Source organism: Gadus chalcogrammus, chromosome 13, assembly GCF_026213295.1.
Source record: "Gadus chalcogrammus isolate NIFS_2021 chromosome 13, NIFS_Gcha_1.0, whole genome shotgun sequence".
Classification (NCBI taxonomy): domain Eukaryota; kingdom Metazoa; phylum Chordata; class Actinopteri; order Gadiformes; family Gadidae; genus Gadus; species Gadus chalcogrammus.
The window spans coordinates 17,282,156-17,300,840 of record NC_079424.1 but is presented as its reverse complement, the minus strand read 5'-3'; the positions used below and the strand labels follow the sequence as shown (position 1 = coordinate 17,300,840).

Here is an 18,685-nt window from a genome sequence, read left to right as displayed (position 1 = left end):
AACATTTTCAACCTCACTTTGCATCAGCACTCACCGCATATTCTGCAGGAAATGCATTAGGCTCCTCCACAGAAGCTTTTGGTATGGCTGGATGGAGTACTTCTCTGTTTCATAATTTGGAAAGTGAATGTTGGTGAATTGGGAGATCCATTCCCTTGAAATAAATGATGAATCATTTCAATATTTTAATGACTTTGTGGAAAATGTTTAATCCAATTTGAAGATATATACTCTCTTTCCTGTGAGCTGTGTTTTTCAGTCCCTAGAGTGAGAAGAATAAAACAAGAAAATGTGGCCTATATATATTACCAACATGTGTGAGTATGATTATCATTTGATTATGATTAGCATTACATTTTGTTTTAAAATCTGTGACAATCTGTAACTCATGATTGAGCAAATAAAATACAATGTCATCAGATAAGCTTTGTCACAATCTGCCATTGGACTTAATGACATAGCAAATCAATTGTGATGGGAGTGCCCACCCAGATGCATGCTGGAAAGATCATTCTACCAGCTTGCCAGGAGAAACCAACCATTTAACCAACATTCTCAACACTCATTGGAAATCATTTCAGTAATTTCTGTTGTTTAATTGTAGGTTGTCAAATGTCCGTACTTTGCAACTTTCTGGAGGGTTATGATAAGGGTTTCACTTTTTTTTATCAAATGTATCTTAAGAAACACCTTTAGCCTACCCACAACACTATAATCCCTTCATACATTAACAAACAAGTTCAATGTTTGTTGGATTGAATATTACACTCAAACTTAAAATTCTTTTTTTAGATAATGTCTAACAAGATTATATTTGATTGCTATTTCTCAGTTCTATATCGATTTTTCCATGACTAAAATAATAACTCTAGTTATCTTCATCATCCAATTAGGCAAATGTGTCTTAGTATAAGAGCGGACAAGTTTAAACCCCATTTTCTGGTACAGGGCCACGCCAGGTGTTTGAGCAGTGGTCACCAAGGTAACCTTTGAAATCCCACGCTGCTTGCAGAAATCCAGGACTGTCTGGACCATTCTGGATCCGTGGCCCGCCCGGCGTATGGCAGAGGAGACGATCATTCTGAACAATTCGCCGTACCTCTCTGCACCGTTCTTCTTGGCCACCACAGCCACCATACCCACAACCTTCCCGGTGGCAACAGTTTCTGCCACCCAGAAGCAGTCGTCTGGCTGGGCCATCCATGACCCAATCCAGCACTGAAATCCTAGTTCACTCATTTGTCACATCACGCATAGACTACTGCAACGCCCTCCTCACCGGACTCCCCACCAAACTCATCAACAGACTGCAGATCATTCAGAACTCAGCCGCCCGGATCATCACCCGCACCAAATCATCTGACCACATCACCCCTGTCCTCATTCAACTTCACTGGCTCCCAGTACACTACCGCATCCAATACAAAACCCTACTCCTCACCTACAAAGCTCTCCACAACCTAGCCCCCAGTTATCTCTGCGACCTCCTCCAAGAATACACTCCCTCCCGCTCCCTCCGCTCAACCTCTGCTGGACTACTATGTATCCCCACATCACGACTCACTTCAATGGGTGCCCGGTCATTCAGCTGTTCAGCACCCAGGCTCTGGAACTCCCTCCCCCCACACATAAAACAGTCAGACACCATTACAACCTTCAAGTCACAACTCAAAACTCACCTGTTCAAACTCGCACACAACGTCTAACTGATCACTGTTTTGATTGTTTTTTTTGTTTTGTTTTGTCTTGTTTTTGTTTTATTTATTTCTTATTGCTTATGTTTATTTATTTATTTATTTATTTATTTATTTTTTCCACAATGTCTTTTTTTTTTTTTTTTTTAAATATGTATGATGACTATATGCTCTGTAAGGTGACCTTGGGTGTTTTGAAAGGCGCCTCTAAATTAAATGTATTATTATTATTATTATTATGTAGCTCGCCGGTATGTCCTGCATGTCCTTCTCGAGCACGTCTCTTAAATAGCCAGTAAACAACTTGTGGCAGCAGTAGTAGACTAGGCCCGTCCAGCCAGAAACTAGCACAAGGGCTCCTAAACCAGAGGCCAGGAGGTAGCCAGCGATGCCCAGACCCAGGGAGAAGCACAGGTAGAGCGGGCTGCTCATAGCCCTTTTAAAACAAGGCCAGATGTGTTCCTCTATGCCTTGGGAGAACAGAGAAAGGACCTTCTCCTTGTCAGGGTCCTGGTACCTACGAATTGTCAACTGCATGTCTACGATTCGGAAGGAAATGACAAAGAAGTCAGATGTGTGAGTAATGACCGTATGGAACCATTTCAATACTACAATGCCCAATTTTGCCCAGTGGTAATCTTTATTTTGTGTGTTACAGTAAAAGGCAACATATGAAGAATACAATAATAAAATGCGCGGGATTACGATCAACGACATTACAATAACAAAGTAGGCAAAAACACATTATTCTTTTATAACTAAAAATATGGAATGGGACAATTGACTTTTAAGTGGGTAGTAGCCTATAGAGTGGGTTATTGGTTTGCGTAAATTCCTCAAATTTGCTTTACAATAATACATGAGAATGTCATGACACCAGTTGCATGTACATTCGAGTTTTATGCGTACTAGGTCTAATGCGTCGTTGGCTCTGAACGGCAATTCAACCCATGATGCAAAGGTCTACCTTTGTTGCACTACCAGCAACAACATTATTTCACTGCAAGGTAAATAAGACGGCACTTACCCTTAAATAGTCTGATTATCTGCACTGATCTTATTAATCCAACCTGTGCAAGAAGTTAACCTCAACCCAAAGACTTTCAAGGAGGAGGGATTTTTTAATTTCCCACGATATAGCCCTGTTCCAGAGAATCCCATCATGATCACAAGAACAAGTAGTTTGTTAATTACTAACCGTAGATGCTTCATTCAAAGTGCAGAAAACATAAGCAGTAGCCTCAACAGGAAATCGAATCAGTGAAGGAGGAACGTCCCCCTATTTTTATACACATACACAGAGGGCCTAACAATTGCCCAATGAGAGATTTACAGGAGTGGTCATTTGAAGAGACTAGCACATAGGGGCAGCGCTGTGAGTCCTGCCATTTGAGAGAAGCCTGATTATTTACTGAAGCCAAGGTTTGGTTATTACTTCTCTGCAAGTGATAATAAAGTCTTTATCTTTTGAACCTTTTCCTCCTCAACCTCATATTTTGTCAAAGTTTTTAAGTGTGGGTTTTTATGGAATACAACACTTGAATGAGTTAGTCCCAGTTTGCTGATCGACTCCTTTTGCATATTACACAGCGGACTCTTCTAACTTTAAAGGCCTTGTGTCAGATGTTTAGTTGGGAACCAGGAAAACACTGGTCTAAAAGCCTTGACAAGCCCCACAGCTGGGCCTTCATAGTCCCCTTGCCTAAGAGATGGCCAATCGTTCTCCCTGAAGCTGAGCTGCCCCCTGGGAAAGACACAGGGCCACCAGTCCCTGGAGAAGATGGACGGGGTCAATGGTGTGCCTTAGGGCACTGGTCATCGGATTATGTTGTGTTCACAGTTGAACGTAGGCCATCCATTGCACTAGTAGACCTATGTGTTACAATTTTGGAGAGGTGCACGTAAGACGAGGCATATTCACGGAAACATTAACAAAACAACGTATTGTTCTCATTTGATAAGTTATAGAAATGAAAATGCAATGTTTTATGTCTGTTGAAAAAAGCACTCTGAAAACCATTCAAACCGGTTAAAATAATCTTAGGTCAGTACTCCTTATAGAGTGCTTTTCAGATGAATTCAAATATCTTCTGTTGTAGAATATACCACAACCATGAAAAGTGTAATCCTATGTTCACATGAGGAGTGAAGGAGGATGACAGGGTGCCGTTTCCTCCCAAATAGACCATAGAGCAATGATGCAATTGATAGGGTTCCCCAACAACCTGCCCCAACCAGCGTCAAGATCGACCCACGATAACTCTCTGTTCCTCTATTGTTTCCTCTCTCTCTCGTTTGTCTCCTCTCTCTCTCATGATTGAGCAAATAAAATACAATGTCATCAGATACGTTTTGTCACATAATATCTATACGACAAATACAATTTGCTTTGTGGGAGTGTTCATTTACAAAAATACTATTTTAATACTGTCTTCATAAGTGCCACTCATAAACAAATTTACTACACTCTTGACGACGATACAAACCTGTGACACTATATGCATACACAAGTGTTTTGTTCATGAGACTGAACCATACATTCAGATTTATGAAATGTTAATGTGTAACGACATAAAGCAATATTTAACATGATCAGAGTTGGATATTTCTCGGTTCTATATAGATTTTTCCATGACTACAATAGTAACTCTTGTTATCTTCATCATCCAATTAGCGATGCGTGCCTTAGAATCTGAGCGGACTTGTTCGAACCCCTTTTTCCGGTACAGGGCAATGGCAGCCGTTTGTGTGGACGTGGTCCCCAGGGTAACCTTGGACATCCCACGCTGCTTGCAGAAGTCCAGGACTGTCTGGACCATTCTGGATCCAAGGCCCGTCCGGCGTGTCGCAGACGAGACGATCATTCTGAACAATTCACCGTACCTCTCTGCACCGTTCTTCTTGGCCACCACAGCCCCCATACCCACAACCTTCCCGGTGGCAACGGTCTCTGCCACCCAGAAGCAGTCGTCTGGCTGGGCCATGAAGCTCGCCGCTATGTCCTGCATGTCCGTCTTGAGGCTGTCTCTGACAAAGTCAGCAAAAAACGTATGGCAGCAGTAGTAGACTAGGCCCGCCCAGCCAGAAACTAGCACAAGGGCTCCTAAACCAGAGGCCAGGAGGTAGCCAGTGACGCCCAGACCCAGGGAGAAGCACAGGTAGAGCGGACTGCTCATAGCATTTGTAAAACATGGCCAGATGTGTTCCTCTATTCCTTGGGAAAACAGGGATAGGACTGTCTCCTTGTCAGGGTCCTGGTACCTACGAATGGTCCACTCCATGTCTACGAGAGGGAAGGAAAGGACAAAGAAGTCAGATGGTTGAGAAATTACAGTATGGAACCATTTCAATATTACAATGTCCTATTAGGTGGTTATCTGTCCTAAATCCAGTGGTAAACTTTTATTTGATGTCTTAAATTATTCAAAGGCAATAGATTAATAACAACGATCAACGACATTATAATAAAAAAGTTGGCTAGTACACATTATTCTTATGCAACAAAATATGGAATGGGATACTTTAATTATTAGTGGGTAGTAGCCTATAGACTTGCGTTATTTGTTTGGGTGAATACCACCAATTTTCTTCAAAAGAATACATCAACATGTCAGCAGTTGCATAAATATTCTATGTGTAGTAGCTCTAATACGTCACAATTGGCTCTGAAAGGCATGCACCGCCATGGTGCAAAGGTCTTATTTAGTTTCTCTAACATTAACAAAATGTGTGCAGGCAAATGATCATTCAAACGAATGGCTTGATTTCACTGCAAAGTAAAAAAGGTGTCACTTACCCTTAAGTCTGATTATGTGCACTGATCTGATTCATCCAACCTGATGCAAGAAGTTGGCCTCGACTCAATGACTTTCAAAGAGGAAGGGTTCTTTAATTTCACACAACAAAGCAACGTCGTAGAGAATCCTGTAATGATCGCATGCACAAGTAGTTTGTTAATAACTAACCCTAGATGCTTCGGTTCAAAGTGCAGAAAACGTAAGCAGTAGCCAATTCGATTCAGTGAAGGAGAAACGTTCCCCTATATATATTCACATACGCAGAGGGCCTAACATTTGGCTAATGAGAGATTTACCGACACTAGCACAAAGACTAGCACAAAGGAGTAGACCCGTGAGTCCTGCCATTTGAGATAGCCCTAAATTAAAAGTAATGGGCTGATTATTTACTACAGCCTACATTAACTTTTCTTTATTCAATTTCAAGCAGTGCTTTAAAACATCAATAAGCCAAGGATTTTAAACAAGATGTTGTTGAATAGTGCTGTTGGGATTGAGGATGGCCGATAATCATTATTTCCGTTTTCCTTGTTTGGGAGAAAATGACTGTTCCCTCTGAACAGGGCCCTTAGTTCACTCTGCCTTTTCCCACACTGGTTTCTAAGATGCTGTCAAGATATTACTTATAGTTCCTTTATAGTAATGTTGAAGATTAATCGAGATATAAAACACTTAGACTAATTCAAGAGAGAGAGAGTAAAATAAATCGAGGGGTCCGGAGCAAGAATTGACAAAAGACTTTATCGTGAAGAAAAAACAGCAACGATAACAACCTGAGTAGATCTATAGAGTCACTGCTCGTCAACAGATTCCAGCCTCTTCTTAAACACACAATAGCACAGTACTCAGCAGTTTCTTGTTTTTTAGGTGTCCACACATAATCAAACACAAATTCTTCTAAACAGATGGTCACGAGATAGTCTAGGACCCAGGAAGTGGAGTCAGCATGCACGGTCTCAGTAGCTTCCTGCTCCTGGGGGGTTGGGCCCCAACCCCCGGCTCTGACCCAAGACTCCCAGGCCTCGTGACCAGCCCTGGATAAGAATCCAAGACGCTTCACATGTTTTCTACCATTAGATATACAGGCCTAATAATAATCATAGTTTACCATATAATATAATCATTAATTTCGACCACAGTAATTTGTAAGTGTAATATTACTCCCAACAGCGGACTCTTCTAACTTTAAAGGCCTTGTGTGAGACATTTAGTTGGGAACCAGGAAAACACTGGACTAAAAGCCTTGACAAGCCCCACAGCTGGACGGAAGATGGACGGGGGGCAATGGTGTGCCGAGGGCACTGGTCATCGGATTATGTTGCGTTCACTTGTTGAATTTAGGCCATCCATTGCACTAGTAGTCCTACGTGTTACAATCAAAAGAACATATTGTTCTCATTTGATAAGTTATAGAAATGAAAATGCAATGTTTTATGTTTGTTGATTAAGGCACTCTGAAAATCATTCACACCGGTTTAAATAATCTTAGGTCAGCACTCCTTATGGGAGTGCTTTTCAGATTAATTCAACATCTTCCGTTGTAGAATATACCACAACCATGAAAAGTGTAATCCTATGTTCACATGATGGGTGAAGGAGGGTGATACCAATCAAATGGACCCCAGAGACAAGAAGCAACGACACGGCTACACAGCTGACCCCAGCTACCTTCCTCTTACTTCCTCTCTCTCCCGTTGTGTGTTTAATTCATCACAAACAATCAGTATATCAGTAAATATAAGTATATTCTTTATTATAACAAAATGTAACTCATAAATGAGCAAATAACATACAATGTAATCAAATAAGCTTTGTAACATAATATATTATTATATTATAACTTTATGTTAGACGATTACATTTAGCTTTGTGGGAGTGTTCATTTACAAAAATACTATTTTTATATTGTCATCGGAAGTGCTCATAAACGCTTGACACTTGACAATACAAACATATTACACTTAAACATATTACACTTAATGCATACACAAGTGTTATGTTTATGAGAAGGGACCATATATTAAAATTTATAAAATGATAGTCTAAAATTATATGGAGTGATATTTAACACGATCAGCGTTTTATATTTCCCAGTTCTATATAGATTTTTCCATGACTACAATAGTAACTCTAGTCATCTTCATCATCCAATTAGCGACATGTGTTTTAGTATATGAGCGGACATGTTTAAACCCCAATTTCTGGTACAGGGCAATGGCAGCCGTTTGAGTGGAGGAGGTCTCCAAAATAACCTTGGACATCCCACGCTGCTTGCAGAAGTCCAGGACTGCCTGAGTCATTCTGGATCCAAGGCCCGTCCGGCGTGTCGCAGACGATATAATCATTCTGAACAATTCGCCGTACCTCTCTGCACCGTTCTTCTTGGCCACCACAGCCACCATACCCACCACCTTCCCTGTGGCAACAGTCTCTGCCACCCAGAAGCAGTCGTCTGGCTGGGCCATGTAGCTCGCCTGTATGTCCTGCATGTCCGCCTGCAGCCTGCCCCTGACATAGTCAGCATACAACTTGTGGCAGCAGTAGTAGACTAGGCCCGCCCAGCCAGACACAAGCACAAGGGCTCCTAAACCAGATGCCAGGAGGTAGCCAGTGACGCCCAGACCCAGGGAGAAGCACAGGTAGAGCGGGCTGCTCATAGCATTCTTAAAACTTGGCCCGATGTGTTCCTGTATGCCTTGGGAAAACAGGGACCTGACCGTCTCCTTGTCAGGGTCCTGGTACCTACGAATTCGCAACTGCATGTCTACGTTTGGGAAGGAAATTAAAAATAAATCCGATTTGTGAGAAATTATGGTATGGACCCCTTTAAATATTTCAATGCCCAATTAGGCTCTTTGGTTATCTTTTATGTGTGTTACATAAGTCCGATTCAATGTATGAATGACGCATAGAATAATGCTTCAATTAAATACATAAACAAAATAGGTTAGAATACATTCGTGTAACAAAACATTGATTGGGTTTGAGTTTCTGTCGTGAATTTGCATTTAAGGAATTCAGATTAACATCCTAGCAGTGGCTCAATGCTAGTCGTACGCGTAGGCCTACTAGGCATGGACATATTGGTACTAGACAGGCCTACAATTGATACAAATACAAGCTCTACTTTTGTTGCGTGACCCGGAACAAAATGTATGCAGGCCAATGATCATTCGAACAAATAGCATTATTTCCCTGCAAATTAAAACAAAAGGCATTACTCACTTTTAACTAGTCTGAAATTCCACTATGCGCAAGAAGTGAACTTCATGGGATAACGAAGTGGTTTTCTGCCGAATGCAAAACCCTTTTACAAATATAAACCAACAGCCCTGAGAATCACGGAGCGGTCACATGATCTATTCTAGCGCAGGCCTACTAACTTCGGTGGCCGTTGTTCAAAGTGCAGAACAAAATAGCCTGTATCCAAACATCGGGGCGTACAGTAAACGTAGACCTATTAATGAATAACAACGACGTATACTCAGTTTTTGTCGAGAATGAATTCATGGCTTATACCCGCTTATACCCCCCTACCCCCCGCCAAATAAGCCACTCCCATTTGCCACTTTGAGTGAATGTTTTTGGTTGAAACACGATTTTCTTACACTATTATTTAATAATAATTTGTCAAATGTTCATAATACTTTGTAAAGAAAACATATATTTACACTCATATAGGGCCTAATTGCTTTATGGGTGATTAACAGGAGTTGTCTTTAAAGAGACATGATGTTTTTACTAATGATCTCATCTGTTCATGATCTGGGGCCGGTTGCACCAACTGGGCGTAACTAAGACTGGTCGTAACTGCTAAGTAGGTCTTAGTTACGACCTGGCGTTAGAATGGAACTAACGCCGGTTGCACCAACGGGACTTACGCCTGGTCTTAACTACGCCCGGTCTTAGCCATGCGCGGCCATGTGAATGTTCCATGGTATGCGCATATCACCGCGTTGCTAGGATACCTCTTGACAACAGCTGTTTACTATTTTACTTGACATGCTGTTGGACACCGAAATAAATAATTCATTCGTTCACTCATTGTCATTCATCAATTGTGTTAATGCCTAGCAATAAAACACTGCAAACGAATATAATTAAAATATGTATTTGTAATGTCTGGTTTACGACGAGCAGGCATTTAGACGGGAATGGTTCTGTAGGAGAGATTTGTTTAATGTGTCGGCCTTTATAAAACATATAAACATAGTTAAAACAACATTCACAACTGATTATAAGTTGAGAACGGACTAATCGGCCAGCGATATCTTCCCGACAGGCAGTCGATCTGTGAACACTGATCATATCTCCGGCTGTGCTTTGAAATGCAGTTTAGCGAAGCGGTGCAAGGATGGTGGTAAAGCTGCATTGGATTGGCTGCAATTGCTATAGAAACAGCCTGGAATTTCAACTCTACGCCTGCCCCTGACCAGGCGTAGGATTTACGCCTGGTCTTAGTGAAAAGAACGCTAAGCCCAGTTGGTGCAACCGGCGTAACGGTTAGGTTGGACTTAGAACGCCAAGTTACGACCAGGCGTAGTTACGACCAGGCTTACGCCCAGTTGGTGCAACCGGCCCCTGTAGCCTTAGCCTTTAAACATGTTTGGTGTGTCACATGCCTTTTGCAAATGTACATCTTTTTTTAGTTTTACTGCAAGCAGCAGGGACGTAATAATAATATGTAATAGGAATGTAATACAATACACTATTAAACAATATTTACAATAATACAACATTTATGAAAGGGTTAGGGTTAGACTTGACATTCGGGTAAACGTTTCCATGGTAACAGGGAGCTCGACCAATCAAAGACGTCATGTTACACTTAGTATGATGTATGATTACTTACTTAGGATGATGGAGTGTTGTGGTTTCAAACAACAACATCGCGTTTTTCAAACAACTAAAAGCTCCCTTCTTTACCTTGTGGCTTCTACAGGAGCATATTCCATTGTTTCACAATAAACGGCTCGTGGTTAGTATAACTTGGATGGTTACGACACTATATAGAGAGCATCCTGGGTAGCTGCATCACTGCCTGGTTCGGAAACTGCACCAAACTTGTCCGCAAGAACCTGCAGCGAGTAGTGAGGACAGCTGAGAAGATCATCGGCGTCTCTCTCCCCTCCATCTCAGACATTTACACCACTCGCTGCATCCGCAAGGCAACCAGCATTGTGGATGACCCCTCCCACCCCTCACACAAATTCTTCTCCCCCCTTCCGTCTGGCAGAAGGTACCGGAGCATCCGGTCCGCCACAACCAGACTACAGTACAGCTTCTTCCCCCAGGCCATCCGACTCCTCAACTCTAAGGGACAGATCTGGGCCCCGTTTCCCGAAAGCGTCGTTAGCCTAAGTGGATCGTGAAGTGCGTCGAAAGGGCATCGTAGAGTTTTCACCGCGTTTCCCGAAAGCATCGTGGGGAACGAACGTCTTGAAAACGCTCGTAGCTAACGAGTACTCCAGGGGTGCTCGTAGGTACTCGTAGGACGCTAAGAGCATCGTCAGCTATAGCCTCAGTGGCGACACCATCGGACATTCCGTCTATTGGATGCGTTTTATTAAAACGCATTGCGCCTTTATGTTCTTAGTTTGGTAATTAATAAAGATTATTAATTAATTTATTAATAAAGACGTTCAAATGGCCAAAATAAAACGGGACAGTCCAGAAAATGTTTGCGCAGGCAGGGCACTCAAAATGTGTGAGAGAAAGTGGGGGGATTTGTGCAGACTGACATAGGCTACTCGTAAAACGTAGCATAAAATAATGTAAAAAAATAAATAAATTAAAACAATTAAAAAAAATAAAAAATAAAGAAATAAAATAAATTATAAAAAACAAGCAAAGGAGCAGGCAAAAGGCTGGGATGTGGTGGGGATTGGTCACGTTGACGGGAATGTTTAGTGACATGTGGGAGGGTGGAGGGGGTTAAAAAAAAGTCTCAATCACTCTTCGACGCGCATGAAAACCAGCCGCGTAGTTATGAGGGAGGCCGTCCTCACACCGATCTTCCTCGTCGTCATCGTCCTCAGCGTCCTCCGGTTCAAGCATTGCCACCCCAGCCTTAGCTGCAATGTTGTGCAACATAGCCGTCACACATATCACGGCGCATGACTTGGCCGGCGAAAACTGGAGCCCTCCGCCTGACCTGTGAAGGCATCTAAAGCGCAACTTCCACCTCCCGATCGTGCGCTCAACGATGCACCGGGCCAGACGGTGGGCTTCGTTGTATTCCTCATCAATACATACCTTACCCTATTTCCGGAGGGGCTTTTATAGCCAATCAAATTATCAATCAAGGAAACCCTTATGCGGAATCAGATTAAGTCGGCTCTTTTTGCTGCGCAAAGCATGTTTCAGAAATCAGCCCATTAAGATAAATGTAGGCTAGTTGTCACACAAGCTATTTTTAATTTTTGGTCATATGGAATTATTTCAGGGGGGGAAATGCCGTGAAACGCACAGTGTATTCAGGATTAGGACTGATATATGTCGGTTTAAGCCTAATCAATTGTGTTTTAATGTCTTTAGCATTCATATAATTGCACTCTATTTTTTTCGTAGGCTACTCTGCTGTTGTCCTTGATGGGGATATATTTTAACCCTTTTTAACACAATTTTCCTGCGACATTCCTGCGTCTCCCCCTCCTACGGAGCCCATTTCAGCACCGTGTCAGTAGACAGTTACAATCCTACGACGTCGTGAGTGCAGCGAATGCGCGTTCACGTTAAGAGGAGTTTCGGGAAACGCTCCAAAGAAATTGACGATGGATCGCAAGATCCATCGTGAGAATGATCGTACGAGCGTGGATCCATCGTTATCGGGAAACGGGGCCCTGATCATCTCTGTTACCCGTGGTTTATGCACTATTGCACTATTGCTTTATATTCATATTTATTATATTCATATTTATATTCCCGCACTACTCAGACACAGTCATATTTATATTTATATTCCCGCACTACAAATTCCACAGTCACTTTACTGGTTTGCAGTTATATGTAGCATGTTGTTGTTGTTGTTGTTGTTGATTTTTTGTTATTATTGTCGCTCTATGTTGCACCTTATGTTCTTGGGAAACGCTATTTCATTTCACTGTATACTGTGTATATGGCTGAAATGACAATAAATTATCTTGAATCTTGAATCTATGGCTTTTAATCAAAATCTCTATGGGGAAAATGAATGGGATTTCTACTTCTGGAACCACACTGCTCTACGCTCTATTGCATGACATTAGTTCTAAACTTTTACATTTCTTCAAAATGCGAATAATGGTGCTGTCATGCCAATTTGTATTGGCTGCCAAATTTGTACCGGGCGCGTCATCCATACATAATCCACTCCAAATCTGCCTGGCAACGGATGATCGCTTTATATTTGTCCTCATCCTCATCGTCATCCGCTTATCCGGGGTCGGGTCGCGGGGGGAGCAGCTCAAGCAGGGGGCCCCAGACTTCCCTTTCCCGGGCCACATTGACCAGCTCTGACGGGGGGATCCCGAGGCGTTCCCATGCCAGTGTTGAGATATAATCTCTCCACCTAGTCCTGGGTCTTCCCCGAGGTCTCCTCCCCACTGGACGTGCCTGAAACACCTCCCAAGGAAGGCGCCCAGTGGGCATCCTTACCAGATGCCCGAACCACCTCAGCTGACTCCTTTCTAAGTAAAGGAGCAGCGGCTCTAATCCGAGTTCCTCATGGATGGCTGAGCTTCTCACCCTATCCCTAAGGGAGACGCCAGCCACCCTTCTGAGAAAACTCATCTCGGCCGCTTGTACCCACGATCTCGTCCTTTCGGTCATCACCCAGCCCTCATGACCATAGGTGAGGATAGGTACGAAGATCGACCGGTAGATCGAGAGCCATGCCTTGCGGCTCAGCTCTTCTTTTCGTTACAACGGTGCGGTAAAGCGAACGCAATACCGCCCCCGCTGCTCCGATTCTCCGGCCAATCCCACGCTCCATTTTACCCTCACTCGCGAACAAGACCCCGAGGTACTTGAACTCCTTCACTTGGGCTAAGGACTCATTTTCTACCCGGAGTAAGCAATCCACCGGTTTCCTGCTAAGAGTCATGGCCTCAGATTTAGCGGTGCTGATCCTCATCCGAGCCGCTTCACACTCGGCCGCCAGCCGATCCAGTGAGTGCTGAAGGTCACAGGCCGATGATCCAATGAGGACCACATCATCTGCAAAAAGCAGTGACGAGATCCTCAGACCACCGAACTGCAACCCCTCCCCACCACGACTACGCCTCGATATCTTGTCCATGTATATCACAAACAGGATTGGTGACAAGGCGCAGCCCTGGCGGAGACCAGCAGACTAGCCCATTTGTGCCTGTTAATTACAGCATCTATTCACTCATTGCTTGTGTAAAAAAAAAGGTAGAATATTAGATTTGAGGACGAAATGATAGGGTGGGCTAAGGCAAGTTTTGGGTGGGCTTGAGCCCACCCAAAAAAGGTCTAGCTTCGCCACTGACCTGAACTAAACTGACTACCTAACTATACAAAGACTCTGATCTGTGGGCCCTATACCGGATACCGGTTTCGTTCAGTATACCACAGTGGTTTTGGTAATCCAACGGTTCCCCAACTACCTTATCTACCTTATAAATATAGTTGTGTATCAGAGGGCGTGATCGAATCCAAGTCGGTGCATTATTTTTAGGTCAGTTATGTGACATGCATTTAGATCATCACTAGGGTTGTACGTTACTATAATGCGATACTCTGAGATGAAACGATGAGATGAAACATACAAAATATGGGTTGTAAGTTTGTGGAATTTTCCAGACAGCTCGGAAACCAGTTGGCTCATAACACCAGTAGGTGAAGTGCAGCGTGCTGGAGCTCACTTTAGTGTTTGTGTTTGCAGAACCTCCTGACAACGTATCCATCAGCTTTGTAAAACACACTGGCCCACTGCTTGAAGGACATCAGTACAACCTCCAGTGCCGTGTCCAGAACGTTGCTCCTATCCAGAACCTCGCCGTGACCTTCTACAAAGGAGACACCATCCTGGACTCGGTAGAGCCCAACAGGACCTCTGGGAATACAACGGTGACAGAGACGTTCACCAGCTTCAGCTTCAACTCCAGCAGAGGGGATGATGGGGTCCAGTACTGGTGTGAAGCCAAGCTGAACCTGGGACAACAAGGTCCACCTCCTGTAACGATGTCAGAACGCCTAACAACAACTGTGTACTGTGAGTTTACTTCAAATATTAGAGTTCACCTGTTCAGAGTCCACCTCGACTCTGCATAGCCACCCTCCCCCTTCTGGCCACCATTGTACACTGTATTGGATTGTATTGGATTGGATTGTATTGCATTGTATTGGATTGTAGTACTTAATTGTGTAGCAACTGCAGTAGCTGCTATCATGGCTGTAACACGGGGAATTGATTGACCTAGCGATTGTGGTACTTGCACTTGGTTCTATGAACATCCTTTCTGTACCGACAGCGATATATTGATGCACTTCTTATGACAAATGTACTTATTGTAAGTCGCTTTGGATAAAAGCGTCTGCTAAATGCCCTAAATGTAAATGTAAATGTAGAGTGGCCCGGTGGTCCGTGTCAAAACTATAACTTCATGACTTCTGCCATTTGAATATAAGCACATGACATGCCTGAGAAGAATCAGTGTGTTTATCTTCAAATGTTGAGCTTTTTTTTAACTTCCCCCCCGTTTTCTCATCAGTCAAACCTAAGACGGGTCACGGGTCTTCGCCAGATCCTATTTCCATCGCAGTAGGGGAACCTTTCCAGTTGAACTGCACAGCCCATTCCAACCCCAGTCCAGCCTACAGTTGGACCGGTCCTGACAACACCACAGTCGGCAACGGCAGTGATTTCTCCGTGCAGTCGGCTGGTTTTAAACACGAGGGCCTGTACGTTTGTGCAGCCCGCAACAGCCAGGGAAGCACAACTGTGACGTTCAACGTGGATGTCCGTGGTGTGTTCAATGTGTTTAACCTATCTGCTTCTGGGGCCGTATTCACAAAGGATCTTAGGGCTAAAAGTAGGTCCTAACTGGCGAATTTAGGAGTAACTCCTAAAAATAATGGACGTGTCACTCTTAAATTTAGGACTACTAACTTTTTTCACTAAGAGCAATTCAGAAAGTATTTTAGGCCTAAAAGTAGCACCTAAGTCTAGGAGAGCTTAAAAGTCCTCGAAGGGACTCCTAACTCGGTAAGACCTATTCACAAAGGATCGTAAAATGGCTGCGAGACGAAATGTTTTGGAGACAATGGAAGACTGTGAGTTAATGAAGAGATATAGGCTAAATCGTGAGGGTATTAAACTTGTTGTTGAGTTAGTGCGGGTTGTAATAACATTCCCGACTAACAGGAACAATCCGATTAGTCCCGAAATAAAATGTTTGGCAACACTACGTTATTTAGCAACAGGGAAAATGCAACTTTGCAATGCCGACGATTTAGGAATATCGCAACCATCAGTCTGCCGTGCCATAAACCAAACTATCAACGCACTCTCTAGACCACATATAATCCAACAGTTTATCCGGTTTCCTTTGGACATTCAACAATTACACAGGATCAAAGCCAACTTCATGGCAATTGCAGGTATGCCCGGTGTGGTCGGTGTTATTGACGGGACGCACATAAAAATAATCGCGCCATCAATTGACGAGGACGTGTTCGTCAATAGGAAGAAAGTGCATTCCATGAACACGCAGGTTGTTTTTGATGCAAATTTTAACATACTGGATGTTGTTGCAAAGTGGCCTGGAGCTACCCTACCCATGATTCGCGCATTTTAAAGGTCCCATGACATGCTATTTGATGTATTCTTTAATATAGGTATTAGTGGGCAACTAACAAAGTATTCAAAGACGTTCCCGAAATTCAGCCGTGGTGCAGAGTTACAGCCACTCCGAGCCAGTCGCACGTTGAGCTTCCCCCAAATGCGCTTTTTTGGTGTCTGTAGCTATAATGCAAATGAGGAGGAGCGAGGCGGGTCAAGGAGTAGGGTGGGGGTGTGGCCCTGAGCAGCTTGCAGCCACGGTACCATGCGCTCTGTTTACAGTGGATGTATCGCAATGGCGAGGCGCACACAGCCTTTAGCCGTGTTCTGTAAATATTCTAGAACACACGGGAGTCCTGAAGCTCTATATCTAAATATTATCATATAGCCTACATAGATATCTATATCATATAATATATATTAACACAGCCAAAAGCTGTGTGAGCCGATATTATGAATCTCAAACGACCGCGTTGGGTTCTCCGACGTTCCTGGTTCTTCAACGTCCACATCAATGTGAAGTAGACTGAACCGCGACAAGGAGGAGAAAGGGATCGTTGCCGGGCAGCGCTTGGCAACGTTGCCGGGCACCTCCGCCTCCGGCGGTGGTCCCTCAGCGGGGCTCATACGGGAGACATTCGCCGCCAACAATCCCTTTCTCCTCCATGTCGTGGTTCATGTTCTTGAGGGAGTCAAAGCCAAAGTTCCTTCCCCCCAATTCATTCTCAACCTTGGCTGAGATAACCCCCAATACGAGTCTTGTTGTAGAAATACCAGAGACGAGAGTCCGATGTGTTATGCGCCATAACACCAAAACCCGAACGGTTATCCAAATAACAAGGAAGTGTACAACACTTGCGTTACAGTCCTGGAGCTCTATATCTAAATAATATCATATAATACATAGATATCTATATCATATAATACATATTATCACGGCCAAAAGCTGTGTGCGCCTCCAGACGATATTATGAATCACAAACGACTTTGTCGGGTTCTGCAACGTCTCTGGTTCTTCCACTTTTACATCAATCTGAAGTCGACTGAACTGCCGGCTGCCGGCTGCCGGGCGATGGTGCCTTTCTGCAACCGGCGGCATGTCGCAGTTCATGTACTTCAGCGAGTCAAAGCCAAAGTTCCTTTCCCCCAATTCCTTCTTAACCATGGCTCAGATACCAGTCTTGTTGTGAAAATACAAGACACGTCAAAGAACCAACAAGAAACACTTGCGTTACAGTGTGTGTATTCACACACACATGTGGCGCTCGAGTCTCATTGGCGGGCCAACGTCTCTGGGCGGGCCAGGCAGAGTAAGGGGAGGAGCTTAGATGCTTGATGACGTCCTAAACACAGACATTCCAAATCAGCGCACTTGAGCCTCCGTTTTTTCAAAGGCGAGCAGAACAGCTAGTGCTCGTTTTACACCAAACGCAAGTTTTAGCCACTGGGGGACCATAGGCAGGCTAGGGGAACTCATATTTATGTTAGAAAACCTCATAAAGTGAGATTTTCATGTCATGGGACCTTTAATGGAAAGCGGTCTGAGGCAGCTTTTTGAGAGGCACCATGTACCAGTTTGGTGTCACTTGCTGGGTGACAGAGGCTATCCCTGCAAGACGTGGCTCTTGACACCCTACCTCAATCCACAACCGGCAGCACAGTTAAAGTATAACATGTAAGTGATTACGCAGATTACGCTTAGTCCTATGCGTAAAACACATCGTATTGGCTCTTTGACGCCTTTTATACGATGACCACGATGATGATGATGATGATGATGATGGCGATGGCGATCAACATGACGATGAATTTGGCCATGTGGAACCGAGTGGACTGGCATTTAGGGATCACTTTGTGAATACACATTTTAGGTAAACACCTTGGCACAAATCAGTCAACACACATTTGTGTAGTTCATAACATTCATTTTCTTTAGATTTTTTAATTTTTCTATCTAAAGACTGTAATATTCAGTCTTCATTTTTATTAGCCGCTCTTTCGCTTTGAGGACCTTTCTTTGCCTTTTTAAAACCCTCCTTTCCATCCTCAATTTCTTCTCCAACAGTGAACTGGTACCAGCAGTAGGAGGGAGAGGAGAGGCAGTGGGTGCACCAAGAGGGAGAGTTGGAAGAGGAAGAGCAGGGAGAGGAAGAGCTGTGAGAGGAGGTGCAGCAGGAAGAGGAAGAGCTGTGAGAGGAGGTGCAGCTGGAAGAGGAAGAGCTGGCAGAGGAAGGGCTAGGAGGGGGAGAAGAGGAAGAGCTGTGTGATTTGATGCTGCAGCTGCAGCTGGACTTTGATCTTCATTTCTCCTGTGGAGAATATATATATATATATCATTTGTAACACATTTTTGGGAAGTGGGTTGACCAGTTGCACATTGTAGTTCTTCTGTAAATATTAAACAGGTT

The 18,685-nt window shown here is 43.6% G+C and overlaps 4 protein-coding genes across 7 annotated transcripts; 1 reads left to right on the top strand and 3 right to left on the bottom strand.

Moving 5' to 3' along the window:
- Nucleotides 1-277: 277 nt before the first annotated feature.
- Nucleotides 278-2,809, bottom strand: LOC130402401 (N-acetyltransferase family 8 member 3-like). The gene is made up of 3 exons (XM_056606545.1): nt 2,722-2,809; nt 1,944-2,233; nt 278-1,191 (listed from the first exon to the last, which is right to left on the bottom strand). The coding sequence occupies exons 2-3, from the start codon at nt 2,229-2,231 to the stop codon at nt 835-837; spliced, it is 645 nt and encodes a 214-aa protein (XP_056462520.1). The 5' UTR covers nt 2,232-2,233; nt 2,722-2,809; the 3' UTR covers nt 278-834.
- A 1,497-nt stretch (nt 2,810-4,306) lies between these two features.
- Nucleotides 4,307-10,787, bottom strand: LOC130402423 (N-acetyltransferase family 8 member 7-like). 3 transcript variants are annotated; one of them, XM_056606577.1, is made up of 3 exons: nt 10,344-10,787; nt 5,491-5,618; nt 4,307-4,977 (listed from the first exon to the last, which is right to left on the bottom strand). In XM_056606577.1, exon 3 carries the CDS (start codon nt 4,973-4,975, stop codon nt 4,310-4,312), a length of 666 nt encoding a protein of 221 aa, XP_056462552.1. In that variant the 5' UTR covers nt 4,976-4,977; nt 5,491-5,618; nt 10,344-10,787; the 3' UTR covers nt 4,307-4,309. The 3 variants fall into 3 exon arrangements, with proteins under 3 accessions (XP_056462552.1, XP_056462550.1, XP_056462551.1); XM_056606575.1 differs by lacking the exon at nt 10,344-10,787 and having other exon boundaries at nt 5,491-6,126; XM_056606576.1 differs by lacking the exon at nt 10,344-10,787 and having other exon boundaries at nt 4,307-6,126.
- LOC130402421 (N-acetyltransferase family 8 member 7-like) lies at nt 6,248-8,996 on the bottom strand. Of its 2 annotated transcripts, XM_056606573.1 has the most exons (2): nt 8,717-8,996; nt 6,248-8,255 (listed from the first exon to the last, which is right to left on the bottom strand). In XM_056606573.1, the coding sequence occupies exon 2, from the start codon at nt 8,251-8,253 to the stop codon at nt 7,588-7,590; it is 666 nt and encodes a 221-aa protein (XP_056462548.1). In that variant the 5' UTR covers nt 8,254-8,255; nt 8,717-8,996; the 3' UTR covers nt 6,248-7,587. The 2 variants fall into 2 exon arrangements, with proteins under 2 accessions (XP_056462548.1, XP_056462549.1); XM_056606574.1 differs by having other exon boundaries at nt 7,333-8,996.
- LOC130402400 (vascular cell adhesion protein 1-like) lies at nt 10,676-18,625 on the top strand. The gene is made up of 4 exons (XM_056606544.1): nt 10,676-10,730; nt 14,379-14,708; nt 15,208-15,462; nt 18,343-18,625. Exons 1-4 carry the CDS (start codon nt 10,676-10,678, stop codon nt 18,360-18,362), a joined length of 660 nt encoding a protein of 219 aa, XP_056462519.1. The 3' UTR covers nt 18,363-18,625.
- Nucleotides 18,626-18,685: the final 60 nt, after the last annotated feature.

Coding starts and splice junctions, on each gene's coding strand:
- LOC130402401 (XM_056606545.1), bottom strand. CDS start 2,231: ATGCAGTTGACAATTCGTAGGTACCAGGACCCTGACAAGGAGAAGGTC. Junction 1,192..1,943: donor AGGACATGCAGGACATACCG/GCGAGCTACATA, acceptor TGGATGGCCCAG/CCAGACGACTGCTTCTGGGT.
- LOC130402423 (XM_056606577.1), bottom strand. CDS start 4,975: ATGGAGTGGACCATTCGTAGGTACCAGGACCCTGACAAGGAGACAGTC.
- LOC130402421 (XM_056606573.1), bottom strand. CDS start 8,253: ATGCAGTTGCGAATTCGTAGGTACCAGGACCCTGACAAGGAGACGGTC.
- LOC130402400 (XM_056606544.1), top strand. CDS start 10,676: ATGACCCCTCCCACCCCTCACACAAATTCTTCTCCCCCCTTCCGTCTG. Junction 10,731..14,378: donor CCCCTTCCGTCTGGCAGAAG/GTACCGGAGCAT, acceptor TTGTGTTTGCAG/AACCTCCTGACAACGTATCC. Junction 14,709..15,207: donor CCTAACAACAACTGTGTACT/GTGAGTTTACTT, acceptor TTTTCTCATCAG/TCAAACCTAAGACGGGTCAC.